This window comes from Carassius auratus, chromosome 21, assembly GCF_003368295.1.
Source record: "Carassius auratus strain Wakin chromosome 21, ASM336829v1, whole genome shotgun sequence".
Classification (NCBI taxonomy): Eukaryota; Metazoa; Chordata; class Actinopteri; order Cypriniformes; family Cyprinidae; genus Carassius; species Carassius auratus.
The window spans coordinates 25350899-25371138 of NC_039263.1; the positions used below are offsets into that span (position 1 = coordinate 25350899).

Genomic DNA, 20240 nt, shown 5'->3' on the forward strand with positions numbered 1-20240 from the left:
TAATCTCCCAGGAGGCCTATAAGACAAATATAATTTTAAAAATCAACATATATTTTTGTAAAGGCCTGGTTTCACAAACGGGTCTAACGTTGGCAGACCATAGTTCAATTAGGACATTAAAGTATTTTATTAACAAGCCTTATTATAAACATTAGGCTACTAGTGCATCTTGAGACTAAACAAATACACTGATATATTTTGAGATCAGTCAGTGCAAGCTTCTTTCAGTTGAAAAACAGCTAAGAATTACATTTTATGGCTTAAGAATCGACTGTGAAACCTGGGGATTAATAAAGATAATGGCATGCTATTTAAATCCATTTAGTTTAGTTTTTTTAATGCAAAACAATTCTTGTTTTCTGTGAGATTATTATATATATATTTTTTGTATGCATCTGATTGCAATATCAAACTGATAAATACTCTGATTAATGTATGTACTTATAATGTAGACTAAATACTTACAGTAACAAAAAGAGTTAGTTTCAAGGCAATCGTTCAGATGTGATGAGTTTAACTCATGTTGCCTTCATCTGAATGGATTAAGTGTAAATGAAACACACTTCAGTTTGTTGCTATGATGCACAATTTCTTCTTTCCAGCTAAAAGCTGAAGAGGCCCGAGTGACTCTTCGATTGGAACCGTGTTTTCTCTCTCTCTCTCGCCCTGTCTTTCCTCATTTCTGTCGCTCTCTGGCCATCTGCTGTGTAAGTGCAGCACTATTGATCAGAATCAATGCGCCTCGGACCCCATGATGCTGCCGTTACCGTCGCGCGCTGCATCTGTTCGGGGCGCGCGCAGAGATCCTGCGGCTCTCGGTAAGTCTCTGACCTTCCTCCGGCATTAAACGCGGCAGAAATGCGCTTCTTTTGCTCGTAAATACGCTTTTATCCGAACCTGCGCGGCGCGTCACAAATCACATCAGAGAGAAGCGTGCACGAGGTCCTTCTGAGTCTCGAGACGAACGGAAAAAAGAAATCACCCGGTGTTTCAGCTATTAAACCCGTTTCATATTTGTATTGCGCCGCGGATGTAAATATGACAATACAGTATTTGGGCTCGGCGAACATAACGTTAACCTCCTTTTACAAAAAAAATAAATAAAAAAAATGTAGTTGGACTTTTTAACTTTTACAAAGATGAGGTTTGTTTTCTGATATTCTCAGTGATTTTGCATATTTAAAATCTAATTTAATTTCAATATACAGAAACATGTTTATGTCATGCATATTGTTGGCTGCAATATTCTCATTATGTGAATTTTATTCACATAAAATATCAATATAATTCTGATGTCCAGCAAAAACCAACAACTATCAGATCTAAAAGTATCACTGTTGTTTTAAAGTTTATTTTATTGTAGCTAGCCTATATTATTAATGTCATGCATTATTATGCATTATTAGGCTATAGCATATTTTAGGCTACTTGAAATGAAGATGATTTTAATGCGACGAGCTGAAATACACGTCCAGGGCCCTTGAGATCTGTTCCTATACGACAAAACGAAATAAAATCACATTTTAAAGGTTAAAACAAAGATTTAAAAGACTTTCAGAAAAGGTTTACACACACACACACACACACACACACACTGAAGGCAGTTGGTTTGAGTCTGTTGTTCGGATCTCGTCGTGCATGAAATGCTTTAACAGGTGCGCAGAGATTATTATTAATTGTAATTCTCTAATTAAGTTCGACTGAAGTCAGGAAGTTTCACATGCGTGTAAATCTGACTCATATCTCACATGACAATAACGCTCTGAATAATTTAATAGATCAGAGAGATTTGTGTTCAGAATGCGGCATTAATTCATACAATGTTTTTTTACGTGAAAAAAATCTGATTTAAATTAGTCATGCATGATATTAAAACTCACACGCGTGCATTTATTTCCTATTCTAACTGTAAATGACATAAAAGTCTGTAGCATTTCCAAAAGTGTCCTGATTTATTTTGTTGAGCATGGCGGCTCATGAACCATAAATAGTTGAATAAATACATTGTAAAATATTTTAATTATTTTGAAGAGTTAATGTAAGCTTATAAAGGGTTTAGAAACACAACACGACGTTAATATCTGACATTGCATTACCTTTTGGCCGTGGTTTTATTCTTCCTGATTTTCACATGACATTATTATTTTCTTTTCTTTGGGAATGAAGATGCTCTGTTAAACGCATCTTACACTGATATTTCTGTGGGATATTAAGGATGCAGATTTGAAAGGAGATCAGGTGACCTGTGACATTTGACCTCTCAGAATAACCTGATCACTGGAACAAGGATGTCAAACAATGCAAGGAGAAAGAAAGGGGGGTTAAATTAAATAATTCAACTACAATTATTTAAATGCATTTGGCTACAAAACTGGACTCAGTAAATATGTTGAAATGTGTAGCCCAAAACTAAAATGCATGGTCCCTAAAGCTGTGTTAAACTGAGGTGTGTGTGAAAGTGTGTGTGTGTGAGAGGGTTTGTTGAGTGTCTCTGATGATCATATTGATTGTTTTGAGTGTTCAGGGTTAATTAATAACTGCTCTTGCTTTGCATGCGTGAGCAGTTTAACATGGAAGTGTTTTACTGATCGGGTTTTCTCTAGAAGAACGCTTCTGTTGCATATTTCTCCATGATATCTTCATCGTGTCTCGTTCTCTGTTGCTGAAAGGCTGTATTTTGCTTGCTGTGTTTCAGGAGCCGTGACCTTTAACCCTTGACACGTTCACCTCATTGTGTCCATGAAAGAGACGAGCAAACACGCGTGGACGACACCACTGATACCTCACCCTGAAACCCTCCTCTTATATATATATATATATATATATATATATATATATATATATATAAAACCTAATAAACTGAATATATGTCTAAATGAACTAATGCATGTAAACACTATGTAATAATCACATTTTTTTTTAGGTATTTCTGAGGTTTACAAAACACTTTGTTATTTTGACATTTGAATTTATTGTAATTAATCTCCCTACAAAAATAAAACAAAATAGAAATGATTCTTTAAAGCCTCCCTGTAACTGAGAAGACGTATAATAAAACATAAATATAAAGTATAACCAATAATAAAATATATATATTAATAAATATATAATATGTGACCCCGAACCACAAAACCAAGTCAATTTTTCTAAACTTGCATCTATGCATCATCTGAAAGCTGAATAAATAATATTTTTCCAGTGTTGTAAGGTTTGTTATGATCGGACAATACAACTATTTCAAAATCTAGAATCTGTGAATGCAAAATATATATATATACTGAGAAAATCACCTTTAAAGTTGTCCAAATGAATTCTTAGCAATGCATATTACTGATCAAACATTTATATATTTAAGGCATGAAATTTACTAAATATCTTCATGGAACATGATCTTTACATATCCTAATGATCTTTGGTGTTAAAGAAAAATCTATAATTTTGACCCATACCATGTATTTTTGGCTATTGGTACAAATATACCCCAGAGACTTCAGACTGCTTCCGTAACAAAAATCTTTTTAAATAATTTAAATGATGCATTTTTTGTCTTATGTGTGTGTGACAAAAATGCTTACTAATTTAAATTGCAGTTAAAATGTTTAATAATCTACAATGCTTGAAAATATGGATTAAATCATGCCGTTTTACTAAAATATAAACACTATTATAAAACAGTTAGCATTGTAATGACCACGCACACATCTGTCTGCCCTATTCTTGTGCTTTTCTGAAACCCTGCAGGAGAAATGAGCACTTTCCCCTGCTCTCTCAGCAAGCCTGTGTGTGTGTGTGTGTGTGTGTGTGTGTGTATTGATTATCTGAAGCTGGTTTGCATTTCTATCTTTTGCTCTGAACCACAGAACAGTGTTGTGTACAGTCATGTTTATGTCACTGCAGATGAACATCAGACTGTCCGAGATGACAAACCAAACCATATTGATTCACAGAATAATAAATTTAATAGTTTCTAATAACCAAAAATCTGTTATTTTTTCCATGCAACCAGCAGACATCTCATTATTCAGATTTCTTCACTTATAACAATAATAGATGTGTTATATAAAACCCTTTCCATTGCTAATTTGTATATTAAAGCAATAGCCAATAGGCCTATATACTGTAGTTATGCTTGATATTATTATAAACATCACCGTTCATTTACAAGCTTTGGTTTTAAGTTTAAAAACGTAATGAATGGTAAAATCTTCAAGAGCAAAGAAAGGAAGGAAAATGTGCTGCTTTTCCTTTTTCCTCCCCAAATTGATTTTCTATGAATCACCAACACAAGAAACACAAAACGGCACACAAATGAAATTACACTAAACAAAGCGTCGGCTTTAACACAAGACTTAGACAAAAACGCTGTAGTGTACCGTCTGCTGGGAAAGACTGATGAATGCTCTTCTACTCGACTGACTGTGATAAACACTGTCTGTTTTCATGCATTTTGAGCTTTTCAGGAAAGAAAACATCCAAAATACACGTTCAAGGGATTGTTTTATCGCACTTTTCCAGTTGCATCTAATGCATTTCTTTAAAGACACTTTTGTTCACTTCAGCAGCACTTACAGTTTTATCCCTATCTCTATTCTGAAGATTTTTACTGTGGGGTTTGTTCACATATCTCTCATGCCTCTCATTTTAATCCTGAAAACATGGCGAAAATGTATTATGTCTGTTGACAGTATTTTCTGATTTATGGAGTGATGGAAATTAATATGACAACTAATTTAAATGAACCTGGCTTTAGCCAATGTTTAGCTTCCGGTTCTGGAAAACTGGGTGAATTAGTGCATGTTTAATTCAACAGCGGCTCATTTGCATGCTTCAACATGACATTTCAGAAAAATTATAATACAAAAAGTGTTTGCTATCCTTAATGCAATCAGTAAACTGTGATGTCTATTAGTTAACACTTAGATAGATGATACCACAAAGTCAATTTGAAGTTAAACTTTTATAATAAAATAAAGTTTTTTTTTTTTTTTTTTTTATACAATAGAGTTGGATATAAAGTAACATCTAATATTGGCCTGGATCGAACCTGATTTTTGGCTCTTCGTACTAAAAAGTGTGGTCTAAAGAGACAAAGCCGGTGGGCTATTACATCATTCTGTTTAAACTCTGACCCCTCTTTTTAGGAGCAAGGGTCAAAGGTCAAAGTAGACACGGGAGCCAAGCGCTCTGACAGCAGGACACAATAAACAAACTAACTTTACCATAAACAACAATGTGTTTGTTTATATTTAACATAAAAAAACTGGTTGATGATTGTTTTTGAGTGTGTGTGTGTGTGTGTGTGTGTGCTTGTTTTTTATTGGCAAAGCAATTGCACAATAGGATACACCATTATGACATTAGAATATAAAAAAGGATGTTTTTTCTTCAAAAAATGATCAATGTTTTCTCTTCCTCCGCACATGGATTATCAATAACCTACGCTCATGTTGTTCTTCTTTGATTGACGTTTGTGTTTTAAATCATGTTCAGAAGGACGTCTCTACATAAACACCGTCACGTGACGTTCTTTAATAATGAAGTGTTGAACTTTCCTCACAGATTTCATCATATAACCTGATTTATGATAACTGTAAATAACAAAATATGAGAGAGAATATGAGAAATGAGACTGATTTCTGACAGCCATTAGACTGTCAATCACAGCATCTTCTGATCAATCTGAAACAGATCAAAATGTATCGTTTGTTAAAATATAATCACATGAGACACGTTTGATGTCTGACACTGAAGTTTATTTGCTTGCTCTGAAACCATCACCTTCATGAAAACATCTCTGTTTATAACAAAACCGATCACACATTAAAAGAAGAAGAGAATATCATTCACACACTTAAAATTCACAGAAACGATTCTCGGGTAAGTCGAGATCTGCCTTGTCTTACAATCGAAACACATTCAGAAGATGGAAACACAGACAGATACAATCAAAAGAGGTCGGCGCTATCAAAAGAACTGCATTCGACATTCACAAAGAGCGCAGAACCGTTCTCTGGGGGAGAAGAGCTCGATATCACAGAGGGAAATCATACACAGATGACGTCTGTACGGTAATGAAAGAGTGAGGAAAAGATCCCAGCAGCTGAAGGGTCTAAAACATTAACACATCAATGAACAAATTTAATAAAATGCAGAAAATGTCTATACAGTCAGTGGTTTTTATAAAGTTGCTTCTCATGCACTCTTAAAAATAAAGGAGCTATAAAAGGATTTTTTTAACCATTTTTGGTGCCACAAAGAACCCTTCAGTCAAAGGTTCTTTAAAAGGAACCATTTTTAGACTCTGAAGAACCTTTTTTTCGCCACAAAGAAGCTTTTGTGAAACAGAAATGTTTAAGGTTCTTTATGGAACCATTTGGACAAAAAGGTTCTTCTATGGCATTGTGAAGCATCTTTATTTTTAGGAGTGTAGACTGTATTTATTTGATCAAAAATACGGAAAATACTGTTAAAAATGTGAAATATTTTTACTATTTAAAATAACTGTTTTCTGTGTGAATATCTGTTAAGCTGTAATTTATTCCTGTGATGCTCCGCTGTATTTTTAGCATCATTCCTCCAGTCTTCAGTGTCACATGATCTTCAGAAATCATGAAAATATGATGATTTGCTGCTCAAGAAACATTTCTGATTATTAGCAACGTTGAAAACAGATATCTTTGTGGAAACTGTGATGCATTTTATTTTTTAGGATTCACAAATAATTAGAAAGTTCAAAAGAACAATATTTATTTCAAATGTAAATCTTTTGTAACATTATAAATGTCTATATTGTGTATAATTTGATCAATTTAATTTATCCTTGATGAATAAAAGTATTAATGTCTGACACCAAAGTTTATATATAATACATATCACAAAATATGAAAATATTGCATTGTAGAAACAAAATCTGGCACGATGATATTAGTGAAAGCAATAATATCAAAATTAAAATGAAATGTGAATACTTTTATGGTGTTTTGCAAACTTTTAAAACAATTTTAAAAAATTTTTGGGAAAAAGAAATCATAATCCTGACAGACTTTTGCGTGTGATGCTCTTTGGTAAACGTCATTATGTTAGTCAGACTGTTTTTGGGCTTTTAACATTAATTAGCTTTTTTCATAAAAACATGACGGTTTTAGATGTTTATACAGTATATGCATCATACACTGAAAATAAAATGAAAATGAGATTACATTATTCAGTAATCTGTTCAGGCTAGAACTGTCTCGGCCAATCACATCGCTTGCTAATCCTCTCAGCCAATCAGTTTGCTAATTAAAAATAAATTAGCATGTGCAAACCATTTTAGCAAATACTAAAAAGACTAAATAATAACACGTTCTGGATAACTATTAAATGCATATACAAATTATGATTATGAAGATTATTCTGCTGCATTTCATTAAATTAAGTTTCATATGAAAACAGTTTTGTCACTGCATTCGGTTCAGTCTTATACGGCAAAAATATATATTTTTTTCTGGCTAAAACACTGTATATTTTAAATATATGCTGTAAACAGTGAAGCTGTTAGAAATGTTAAATATATCTGCTTTCAACCTTCATATCACAAAATATTTCAAAATGTTTTTGAGGGGCAGGAAAATACATTTCCAGTCTTACACTAAACTACATTTAGGTTTAATTCGTTTTTTATTTTTTATTAAAATGTATTGTGTTCATATGTGAATGTGTTTTTTGGATTGAAATATATATACGGAGGGCAAATTGTATTTTTAAAATGCTTTAAAAAATATATTGATATTTTTAAAATATATCTTCAAAAATATATATATAGAAAAAATGGACAAAAAATGTATTTGTAAAAAAAACAAAAAAATACATTTGAACGAATACATTTTTGACCATTTTTTTTTGTAACATATTTTGAAATATATTTAAAAATGTTTGAAATATATTTTTTGCCGTATGGGTTCAGAAAGCCAGAAACAAACAACACTATCATAATCTTTATCAATTCATATGCTTTTACATTATCATCTATAAAACAAAATTCTGTATATTAAAAAGAGAGGAATAAATATTAAAGACGATGTGACACCTGGTTTTCAGCACACACAGAAATATTAAACATTCATAAAGACATAAACTGACATCATTCATATTCATAAACGATATTATATGTAAAGTAAACATTGATATTTCTTCAGCTCTCAGGAGCCAATCACAGCCTCCCCTTGAGGAAGCCCCGCCCAGTGGCTCCACATTGGTGCAATCTCATTGATTGACACAGACTTTGTCGAATGAAATGCTTTGATTTGACTTAACTGTGTCTATATAATAATTCAACCACATAATCCATGCAGAATATAAGCATCATCCTTGCCCTTCTCTGACATTTACAAAACAAGACTTTCTGAAGAAAATGCATGTAGTGTTTGTGTTGTGGGTCGTTGGCAGGGTATTTCTATGCGGTTGCTAGGGTGTCGTCGTTGGTTGCTAGGTGGTTACTCACTCGAGTCGATCTGGTCTGTAGATAATTATTCAAAAGAACCATAAATTGAAGAATTTCTTTGATGTGCTTTATATTTGCATTATATTTAGGTTATTATTTTGCAACATGATGCTGTTTCATTGTCCATTTGATAAAATGAGCTGATAAATGCTTTGAGCAGATACAACTTTACAATAAGATTCCATTAGTTAACATTAGATAATTCTATTAGTTAAATGAACTGACCATGAAAACCCTAAAGCATTTGATAAAAAAATAAAATGACAATAAAATAATAATCATAATGCCCATATAGCCCATAAAAAAGGAAACCCTAAATATATGCTGTAATGAGTGAAGCTCAATTAATTTTTTTCAAATGTGAAATTACTGGATTGAAATATATGGAGGGCAAAATTAAAAAAAAGAAGTTTAAAAAAATATATTTATATTTTTAAAATATATATAAAAAAATGGCCAATGAATAAATTGGTAAAACATATATTTACATAAATATATTTTTACATAAATATTTTTTAAATGATTATTATTTGGGCCTTTTTATTTATTTTAAAATATATAATATTTATTTATTTGCTCTATGGTTAAGCTAACATGAACTAACAACTGTATTTTTATCAACTAACAATAACAAAAGTTATTGTTATAATTATTATAATTGTTATAATTATTGGGCTACATTATTTTCTGGTACATAAAAAAATTTATATATATATATATATATATATATATATATATATATATATATATATATATATATAATTTAATTTAATTTTTACAGTTTGTTGCTGTATGGGTGAGCTAACACTATATTTTGACATTTTTTACATTTATTTTGACATTTTTTTAATCTATATAAATGTAAAATATTTTATGTTTTTGCCATATGGGTGAGCTAAATCTCAATAAATACTGCAGTAAAAGTGAAGCCAATATTAGTTAATGCATGAACTAATGTCACCTTATTGTAAAGTGTCACCATTCTCCCTTTCTATCCCTGATATCATTAGTTATCAATAACACTGCTGAGCTCAGTGTGGACAGTTTCAGAAATAAAATCCAGGGCAATCACGACAACCGTCCATTAGCGAGACCGAACAACCCCACATCTTGACCTCTGACCTCTGACCTCAGGCGCAGTGGGAGAGGCTGAGTTTGAGGACGCCGTCCGCGTGCATCTTGAAGAGCAGTTTGAACTCGGTGGGCAGCTGGTGAGACTCCTGCCACTTGGTGGTGAACTTGGTGCCCTTCTTGTCGTAGTAATGGTAGGGCAGCTCTTTGCCCGTGTTGGGGTCCCAGCCGAAGGGCCAGAATCCGTACAGGTGCACCTGTTCACACAGAGACGAGGCCAGCGTGAACATCAGGATCCCTGTGCTCAGACGCTTCGGGGAAAGCTGCTTCGTCTTCCAGTACCTGCAGACAGCAAGAGCGGAAACTTCTGCTTAATTCAGCTGTGACCCTGAAGCACAAAACCAGTCATAAGAGTCCATTTGTTTTTAATTGAGACTTATACATCAATGCTGGATAAATAAGCATTTCGTGATGTATTGGTGCAAAAAAATTAAATTAAAAAAATTTAAATCTAAATACTGAGAAAATCACATTTAAAGTCGTCCAAATGAAGTTCTTTCAAATGCATATTACTAATCAAAAACTAAGTTTTTATATATTTACTGTAGGAAATTAAAAAAATATCTTCATTGAACATGATCTTAATATCCTAATGATTTTTGGTGTAAAAGAAAAATGCATAATTTAAACCCATACAGTGTATTGTTGGCTATTGCTACAAATATACCCCAGAGACTATTTCTAATTCTAGATGTCCTATAAAAATGTATTTAATACAATTATAATGAACACAAAATTTTTATTATAATTTTAATGACCTTTATAAAATTAAATTATACTAATACATTTTACATTCATCAACCGATTGATTTATTATACATAAAACCTGTGATTTCTTCAAATTACATTAATCATAATATCAACAATAATGTGAAAATTAATTATAAACTCTTTCTAGTCTGTCTGTGTATTTATTTATTATTATAATTTTATTTGTAAAATGGAATAAAAAACCAATAACTCTGGAATAACAAAAAATTGCAACAAAAAAATGTAATTAATAAATGATGTAATTAACATAAATGTTACAGTGTTTCCATAAGAGCTGATCTCAGTACATTCTGCACTCTGGCACCTCAAATCCTCCATCGCTTTACCTGCGAAACCCAAAACTTCAGCGTGAATCGAGTCAAATATCCTCACATAGAGCTGATGGCAATGGACCAGCGTTTACCCAGAAACCCCCGGGAAACAAAACTAATGTGTTTCACCCAAAGTGGCACACGTGTCTGAGGGAAAACGGAGACAATACACCCATGAAGGTCAGCAGCTCCTCTGTGTGTGTGTGTGTGTGTGTGTGTGTGTTCAGATGTTTCGCTCAGAGCAAGGTTAGTTCAGCCAGCATCTCTAATACAGTCACAGAAACACTGAACACAACACTTAACCACTGGGACAATACTGGGACAATGTGTGTGTGTGTGTGTGTGTGTGTGTTTATAGGTCTAACATTAAAGATTTTAATTCCCACACCTCTCTCTATGATGAACATGCTTTCAGTTTCTCAATTAAAATAATTTTGAACATGTCTAGGGGTTTTAATCTGAGCTTTAATGACTTTGCAAATATCTATTTACTTATTTGTGTGTTAAAAAATACTCTTGATCAGTTTTGTAATAACTTTCTAATGCTATTTATTTATTTTAGATTTAACAAATTCTTTAAAAAAAATAAAATGCATTTATTTATTAACTTTAATTTTTTTAAATATTATTTATAAAGTTTAAAAACTTTTACTAACATCAATATAATTTTGTCTATTTAAATCAAATGTCAAAATATTTCGAAAATGAAATAAAAGTTATAATTAAATGATGAACTCACAGACTGTGAAACCCAGTGTCTGAATCCTCTTGTGAGCGTCTTCCAGAGTGAAATCACATCGACTCTGTTTGATGGGATTGCAGTAGATTACAGGACAAAAGCTCAGTCGATGAATGAGGGTTAAACCGGGTAACTCTCACTTACAGACATCCTGATAATCTCATCTTCTGCTCGCTTCCACGTCCAAAAACCAACATGATAGCACTTGGGAAGACTGCACGAGATCATGATTTCTGCTTCATCTGAGATATTTGCATTGGTTACAAAGCGTCATGGTTGAGGTTTGCAATCTTTAATGACTTTGCAATAATTGTTATTTTAAGAGTTCAAGAAATTATTTCAAATAAAAACATAAAATAAATAACAATCAGTTAGTAGCAATGTTCTAGAATTAATAATTCATTATTAAGAATAGCTTGTAATTCGTAGTAATTAGTAAGAATTTTTAAAAGTGTTTAAAATATTTAAAATGACAAAATATAAAACTTAAGCTTTCTATTTTGTATTTTATATTATTTTTTTACTTATTTATTTAGTTATTTATGAAGTCTTTAGTTTTAAAACATCAGTAATGCCAGGCTAAAATTATAAAAAAATAAAATAAAATAAAAACTCAATCAGTTTTCAATAATAATAAACAACCCTATTTATTTATTTAAAATAACTTAAGTTTTCGAAATATTATTAATAACGTTTATTAATATCAGGCTGAAATGGTTTTAATCAGTTTGCAAAGTTTTATATTATTTATTTTTTTATTTAACAGTTTTAAAAGAGTGTAAGAAATTTTTAAAGGGGCGGTTGACTGTTTATGGGGTGCAGTCTGATTGTATTAATGCTTAATAAAATAAATAAATAAATAAATAAATAAATAAAAACATTATTTTTCACATAATTTACCTTTATTCTACAATTCCCTTTATTCAGATCACTTCCTGCTTTTATGAAGCCCCTCCCTCAGTAACAGAATATGGGTTCTGATTGGTTAACTAGGCTCCTAATTTAGTTTTTTTGTTTTTTGTTGTCTCATACTGTCTTTTAGATATGCTGCTTTTTGTAACTTGTGAATCCATTAGAATCATTATAAGACCGAATCGTGATTCAGATATGAATAGATTTTACGTGGATCCTCTAGTTTTCTCTTTATTTTCTCTAAAGCAGTGCAACATGGCCACGCCCCCTGTGCTGCATGTTCCCGGGGGCGGGGTTTATCAGGGTTTGTGACATCACAAACCCGGGAAGAAGCTCATTGTAGTCCCTAAAAAGCCATTTTTGTAGGCATTAATTTAAGTGGACAGAATTTAAAAAAGAAAAAAATAACAAACAACCACCCCTCTAAAAGTAAATATATATAAATCTCTAAAAATAAATATAAATGCAAAAATACAGAAAACCTTAATTTCAAACTATTTTCTGTAATTGATATTTATTATTTATTTTATATATATTTATTCTTCAGTTTTAAAATATGTGTAGTGTGGAGCACAAAACCAACTGTAGCACAGTTATATTGGTAGCAATACCCGACAATACAAAAGTAATTAGGATATTAAGTAAAGATAATGTTCCATGAAGATATTTTGTACATTTCCTACAGTAAATATTAGGGGTGTAACGATACGCGTATTCGTATTGAACCGTTCGGTACGACGCTTTCGGTTCGGTACGCGGTACGCATTATGCATACCGAACGGTTCGTTGGACTAATTAATTATATTTGGAAAAAAAAAAGAGAAATATAATGATATGCGTTCAACAAGGTAGCCCAATAACCCAAACGACGTAACAGGCAACGCCCCTGACACTCCCGAAGAAGAAAAAAACACCAACTTATGTTTATGTTATGTTATGACTCAGTCAGGCGCTCGCTCACTCAGTACGCGCTGAAGGCTCGTTGCAAAATGGCCAATGCGTTTAACAGACTAGAAAAAGAAGATGACTCTCAAACATATTGTTTGAGATGCATGATTCCATCTATGAGCTGCTCGATCAGAGTGACATGAGAGCCCCTCCTTAGAACATTATTTGTAAATCCATGTTATGGTAAGTGTGCACGTGAAGTCTTTGCACACTTTCTGAAATCCACACTGTGGTAAGTTTGCACACTACACTAGTGCTCTGCATTCTTTCTAAAATCCTATATAGTGAGGGCTTCGCGCGGTTGCTTCATTGCTTTAAAAAAAAAAAAAAACACCAGCGTGAATACTTGAAACATGTCAACTCATTTACGCCGACATCACCTTATTGTGTCAGTATCTGGGAAAAGACGAAAAAAAGGAGAAACATGCACGCAACAAACTATGCCTGCAGCATTTAGACACCAGTATTATAGCTTACAGGGAATCCAAAGTGCACCCAAACACCAGACCTGTTGGTTATTTTAGGATCTTATATTTCTGGTCTGTTAAATGCATTAGACATTTTGCAATGAGCCTTCAGCGCGTGCTGAGTGAGCGAGCGCCTTAGGGTCCGTTCACATATCGCTCCTAAAAACGCGTGGAAAACGCTAAGCACGTCTTTCTCCTCCTTTCCAAAGCGCTCGGGTAGAAGCGCTCATGAGGCGTCTGTCTTTGCTAAGCAACAATGACGTGCTCTCTCCATGAGACGCGGAAATTTCAGCGAAGGATAAATGGATTTGCAGCTCTAAAAATCGCTTGCAGTAGCTCTGCTACTAAATTTATTTCAAAATTGCAATCCATATACAACTATGATCAGCTGTTCCTTCATCTTGGCTGAGTTTTCAACGTTGTTATGGGAAAGGATGAAGCTGATTGGTTGGTTCTTGTCATATGACCCGCGGTGCGCTTGCGGCATTCTGAAAAGTTGAGATGTTTTTACATTTTGCTGTATCTAAAACGTACCGAACCGAACCGAACCGAACCGTGACATCAGTGTATCGTATCGAACCGAACCGTGAATTTTGTGAACCGTTACACCCCTAGTAAATATATATAAACTGAATTTGTGATTAGTAATATGTATATCTAAGAACTTAATTTGTACAACTTTAAAGCCGATTTTCTCAATATTCTGAATTTGTTTGCATTTTCTAATAGTTGTAATAATAATCACGGCCAAATATCGTCCAATCATAAGAAGCCATACATCATGGGAATGTTGAATTTATTCATTCAGATGCTTCCAAAAGATGCATAAATCTCAGTTTCATAAAATTGACCCTTATGACTGGTTTTCTGGGTCACATATTTATTACACTTTTATTTTGGTAGCTTGGTTCTCAGATCTCACCTGTTGACGTACTGCATAATGTTTCCCGGCCAAGCTAACTGCACCTTGAGCTGGCCCTTGTGCTCTACGAAGAAATCGACGAGCGTTCGCGTGACGGTGGCCGACGTGTGGAAGAAGAAGGCGGGAATCCAGAGGATGGCTCCGTCCAGCTTCTTCAGGCTCAGGTAGAAGTTGTTCCTGTCCTGGATGGTCAGCAGGTTGTTGTAGTATTTCTCCAGGATGCTGGGGTTGAAGGTGGTCAGATTGGTCCGGCGGCCCACGTCACGGCGGAAGATCTCGGTGGGCGCGAAGTTGCAGCGGAAGACGAAGTCGTAGCTGTCGATCTGCGCGCCGCAGCGGCTGCCGGTGAGGATGCCACTGTTGCCCACCACGGCACAGCTGTTGAAGCGCTTGTTGAGGACGGGAGACGAGTCCGGCAGCAGAGACCTGAGGTTCTCGCCGATGGAGAAGACGTATTTGTGACTGGAGTAGTCGTAGTGCATTAGCTGACCAACGCGGACGCTGCTCTTGATCAGCGTGAAGTTGTGCGTGACATCGATGTACTGCGCGATCTCTTTACTGGAAAACGGATAAAACAACATCCAGCGAATAAAACGGACCCAATCATATAGAAAAATTGTTTATATTAATATTTAGAAATACTCATATTCACTGTAAAAAAATTCTGTTAAATTTATTACATGAAAATTGTTGCCCAGCACTAATATATATATATATATATATATATATATATATAGAATCGTCTCTTATTTTTAAACACAAAAGAATAAAAAAATATATATAAGTATATTAAGGTAACACTTTAGTATAGGGTCCAATTCACACTATTAACTACTTGCTTATTAGCATGTCTATTATTAACATATTGGCTGTTTATTAGTGTTTATAAAGTACATATAATGCATGACATTCATAATCCAACCCAATACCCTAAACTTAACAACTACCTTATAAACTATTAATAAGCAGCAAATAAGGGGTTAATTGAGGCAAATGTCATAGTTAATGGATAGTTAATAGTGAGAATTGGACCCTAAAATAAAGTGTGACCGATATGTTACATAAAAGATGTTTGCATATAGTCCAAAAAGACAAAAAAATTGCTGAAATTATTAAAATAACCCCATTCAAAGGTCTGTTTGGTTCTTAATACTGTTCTTAATACTGTGTGTAATATGTGATTCCATACTGTAATATTTTAAGTATTGTACATATATGTGTGTGTGTGTGTGTATAATGACATGGGTATGACACAGGTATTACAAGGAGAGGGTGACTTATGAGGACATAACCCATGTCCCCATTTTTCAAAACACTTATAAATCATACAGAATGAGTTTTTTTGAGAAAGTAAAACTGCACAAAGTTTCCTGTGAGGGTTAGGGTTAGGTGTAGGGTTGGTGAAGGGCCATAGAATATACAGTTTGTACAGAATAAAAACCATTACACCTATGGGATGAACACACTTTACACAAAAACCTGTGTGTGTGTGCGTGTGTGTGTGTGTGTGCGAGAGAGAGAGGTTCACCTCTGCTGTAAATAAGCGCTCTGGTTGAACCTCCAGCTGCTGGACTCCTGCAGGTTCTCGTTGAGCGCATTATTCAGCGACGTGAACGCGGGATCCAGGAACTTCATGGCCAGTTGGGATCTGATGAGGAGATGCACAGACAGAGGAAATGAGAAACACTGTTTCTGTTCCAGTTCACAGGACGGCCCGACCGCGGCTGAGATCAATGAGAGCCATCCAGACCGCTGTCAGTCAGCTCGCGCCCGGGGCAGTCGATGGCCGCTCTAATTAAACAGCTGCTTTTAGACTCCACTCCTGCTCGTTTGCTCACTCTCGTTTGTTAAAGCTTGTTCTGTTTCATTAGCAGAGCTGTTTGAGTCTGGGTTACAGCCTCAGAGGTCAGAAAGACTCAAGTCACTCACAATATCCCATCATCTGTCACACATCAAACCGGCTTCAAAAGAATTGGTGTGGAAACCATTTTCACTCGGAATTGCTCGTAGATTTCACATTTAAATACAAAGAAATTGCGAGTAACACACTGAATCAAATGTGATTTTTTTTTTGTAAACTATTAAAAAAAATGTTTTTATTTATTTAAATCCAACTTGGTTTTTTTTTTTTACAAGAATATACAATCTCAGTTTGTCAACTTCAACTTATTTCTTTGTAATTATTTGCGAAATTTACAAGCAATTCTGAGTGAAAATGGTTTCTATAAATTTTTATTTTAGTGTAAAAATACTGAAATAGTATAATTCTTGTTTTATAAAATGTATTTTGATAGATTTTACAACCAATTTGCATACACTTTAATGCATAAAATAGCAGAAGGATTCAAATTATGTTTGGCATTACAATATTTTACACAAATTACACATCCATCTTTAAAATTCAGCATTGAAAAATAAATGTTATGCACTTATGTGAAATCAGTTCATTTTACCTACTTTTTGAAAATTAAGCAGATTTAAAAATATATAATATTTCAAATATTATTATTTTTTAAACTATTTGCGATGAACATTCTTTCTTTGTTGATTGTCAGTTTAGGCACAAAACAGATTTAATACTTTTTATACTGTTAAATCAATAATTCCCTAAAATTTAGCAACAATATTTTCACAGTAAAGCTATAGCAAGCGACCACAGATGCCAATTTTTACTGTATATTTCGCAGATTTTACAGTGAATTACTTGATTTAAATTTTACCCTCATGATGTAATTTGGTTATTCGACCTGGAATAACAATTTTCTTTTTCCTAAAATTGCTAGTTAATGTTATGGCACTGGACCAAAATGTACCGACTTTGCTCAGACAAGATATGACAACTTCCCCAAAACATATATTTTTTACATATATTTTTATATGCATTATTTGTAGATCATTTTGGCTCAAAAACTAAGATGCATAAGCTTAGATCAGTGATGGATTTGGTGATAATAAAGACTTATGAGAGATGATTTATGAGGAATTTTTAAATGGCTGTTCTTTTTTGACCAGGAACACCAAGGGATATTCAGCACTGCATGTGGGTTAAAACACACTTCAATGCAGTTCTGCTAGTCTCGGCGTATGCTCTCTCTTCACTGGCAGAAGTTCAAATGACTCTCAGTAAAGCTGAGTAACATATGGTCATATCTTCCACAAGACGTGCAATGTAACCTTGACTGCAGCAGAAGCGTCTGATTACTGACTGAAATGAAACTACCAGAGGAGTAAATCAGGACCAAGGACAGCGGCTCCGTCTCAGACCATCCTTCAGTCTCACAGTCATCACAAAATGTGTCTTTTGATGCCAAAAGCTGTGTGTTTCCAAGAAACAAGGCCATTATTAAAGTGTTTTTAACATCAAACCATTGCCTCCAGCTACTATCTGAGTCCATAATAACACTTCATCCAGTAAAAAAGTGTTTTGGTCTGAATCAGGAGAGAAATCTGCACAAATCAAGCAGCTCTAAATATTTTAATGTGAGAGACAACAGGAGATGCACTTTTTCACTGGAGGAAGCATTACTATAAATGATGGACTCATATTTTAGCCAGAAGCCAGAGTTTAAAGTTAAAAATGTCTCAATGATGGATTTGTTCCTTTTGTCTTTTCCAGACGTTAACTGATGGACTGGAGAAGTGTGGATTATTGTGATGTTTTTTATCAGCTGTTTGGACTCTCATTCTGACGGCACCCATTCACTGCAGAGCATCCATTGCATTGAGTATTTGATATAATCCTACATTTCTACAAACTCATCCTAATCTCAGATTGCCTGAGAGTGATCACATTTACAACCAATGTTCAGTTTTGAGCGAACTATTCATTTTAATGAATTCCATCAAATGCAATATTGTGTCCTTTACAGATGGGTCATATTCAAAATATACTGTATATAAGAATTATTCTATTACTCTTAAAATTAAGATTTTAAAATGCTGTTTTCACAACAATGCCATAGACCACTGTTATTCTAGTAAAATTTATCAAGTTTTTTTTTTATTCATATTTTGAATGTTTTTTAGTTGTTAACATTTACTTAATTGTGCTGTTCTATTTTGATTAGTTTTTTTAAAATAGTTTTTATTATACCTCATTAAACTAAATGTATGCTCAATTATTTTGTGTTATTGATTTTTTTTTTTTTTACTTTCAGTTACTTATTTGCCTATAAAAAATAATAATAAATATAATAAAACGACCATGAACGTATTTGCCTATAAAAAAAATAATATTAAATCATAATATGAAGATTTTTTTTTGTATAATTTGAAGAACTTTTTCCACTATTAAGAAGGTTTTTTAACCAGAATTTGTTGAAGGATGGAACCATATAAATGCCCATCAAGAACTTAAATTCTTGATTCTATTAGAATCGAATACATGACGCACATAGAATATGACGCATATAGAATATATATGACGCATATAGAATATGCATACAGCAGCTGACTTCAGAAATTGCGAAATATACTCTGCGAAATATGAGAATGTGGGTTAGTCCATCTTCATGATCCAGGAGCGAACTGCGCATGCGCGCTGTGCATCATGACAGAAGGACAAGAGAGGCCTTTCCAAAATGTGATTAAAGCAAGCCTTATTAATCTGAATTGGTTATATCTGCACACATGCGCATTAGAAACGTCCCCATTTGAATTCCGGACACAAACACCCCCGTTATGAGATTAAATGAATGCATGTAAGTGATAAATCATTCACTCACCGAAAGCCCGTGTGGAACATGTACATCCGCGGCCCGCCGGCGTTGGAGTATTTGGGAGCGGTGAAGATGAAGTCTTTCTTGATGGACACGTAACTGATCAACGATAAAATGAGCAAAGCGACGCTGAACATCACCAGACCCAGAACACTGACGACCCGAACCATCTCAGCCCAGAAACACTGCGATTCACACCAGGAGAACGAGCATGGTGGACGCGACGCGCCGCGTCAGACGCTGCTGCTGGTGATGATGATGATGCTGATGCTGAGGAAGAGCAGGGGTCCACGGCGGCTCTCATCAGCACCGGCCGCTGCCATACCGGAACTGAGAGCATCATCCCCGCTCGCACTCGGGATTCTCGTTCAGGAACCGAAGGCAATATTTAAAGGAGACTTGAACCTTTTCAGAAAAATGCAAGAAATAAACAAGTCACTGCCGCAGACTGAAGCGCTGGAGGATCCGCGGACACGAAAGGGTTACACACGGATTATCCTCATCTCTCTCTCACACACACACCTACAATATCCACATAACAAAACACATTATGCCTTTTAGATCCTTCAGTGGACTCCATAACAGCATGACAGTTTTGAAGTACATATAATTTATTCTTTTTTGTTTTATTGTCTTTGATTTTTCAACTTATAATATATTTTTATATTTTCCTATTTAATATAGGCCTATATCAAAGCATATTTTTGTTTCTGATTTATTTTTCATTTAACAGCACAAAACATCAAGCCAGTAATGTAGTTATCAAATACAAACACACACACACACAAATATATATATATATATATATATATATATATATATATATATATATATATATA

General features: G+C 34.0%; 1 protein-coding gene across 1 annotated transcript; it reads right to left on the reverse strand.

Moving 5' to 3' along the window:
* Positions 1-9258: 9258 nt before the first annotated feature.
* LOC113039079 (sia-alpha-2,3-Gal-beta-1,4-GlcNAc-R:alpha 2,8-sialyltransferase) lies at positions 9259-20000 on the reverse strand. Its single transcript, XM_026196977.1, has 4 exons — positions 19408-20000; positions 16212-16331; positions 14684-15241; positions 9259-9895 (listed from the first exon to the last, which is right to left on the reverse strand). Exons 1-4 carry the CDS (start codon positions 19569-19571, stop codon positions 9613-9615), a joined length of 1125 nt encoding a protein of 374 aa, XP_026052762.1. The 5' UTR covers positions 19572-20000; the 3' UTR covers positions 9259-9612.
* Positions 20001-20240: the final 240 nt, after the last annotated feature.

What these genes read in the sequence shown, in the direction of transcription:
- LOC113039079 (XM_026196977.1), bottom strand. Translation starts at nt 19,571, where the DNA reads ATGGTTCGGGTCGTCAGTGTTCTGGGTCTGGTGATGTTCAGCGTCGCT. An exon ending in ATGTTCCACACGGGCTTTCG is followed by an intron (nt 16,332 to 19,407) that starts GTGAGTGAATGA and finishes TCTCCTCATCAG; the next exon opens with ATCCCAACTGGCCATGAAGT. An exon ending in ATTATGCAGTACGTCAACAG is followed by an intron (nt 9,896 to 14,683) that starts GTGAGATCTGAG and finishes TGCTGTCTGCAG; the next exon opens with GTACTGGAAGACGAAGCAGC.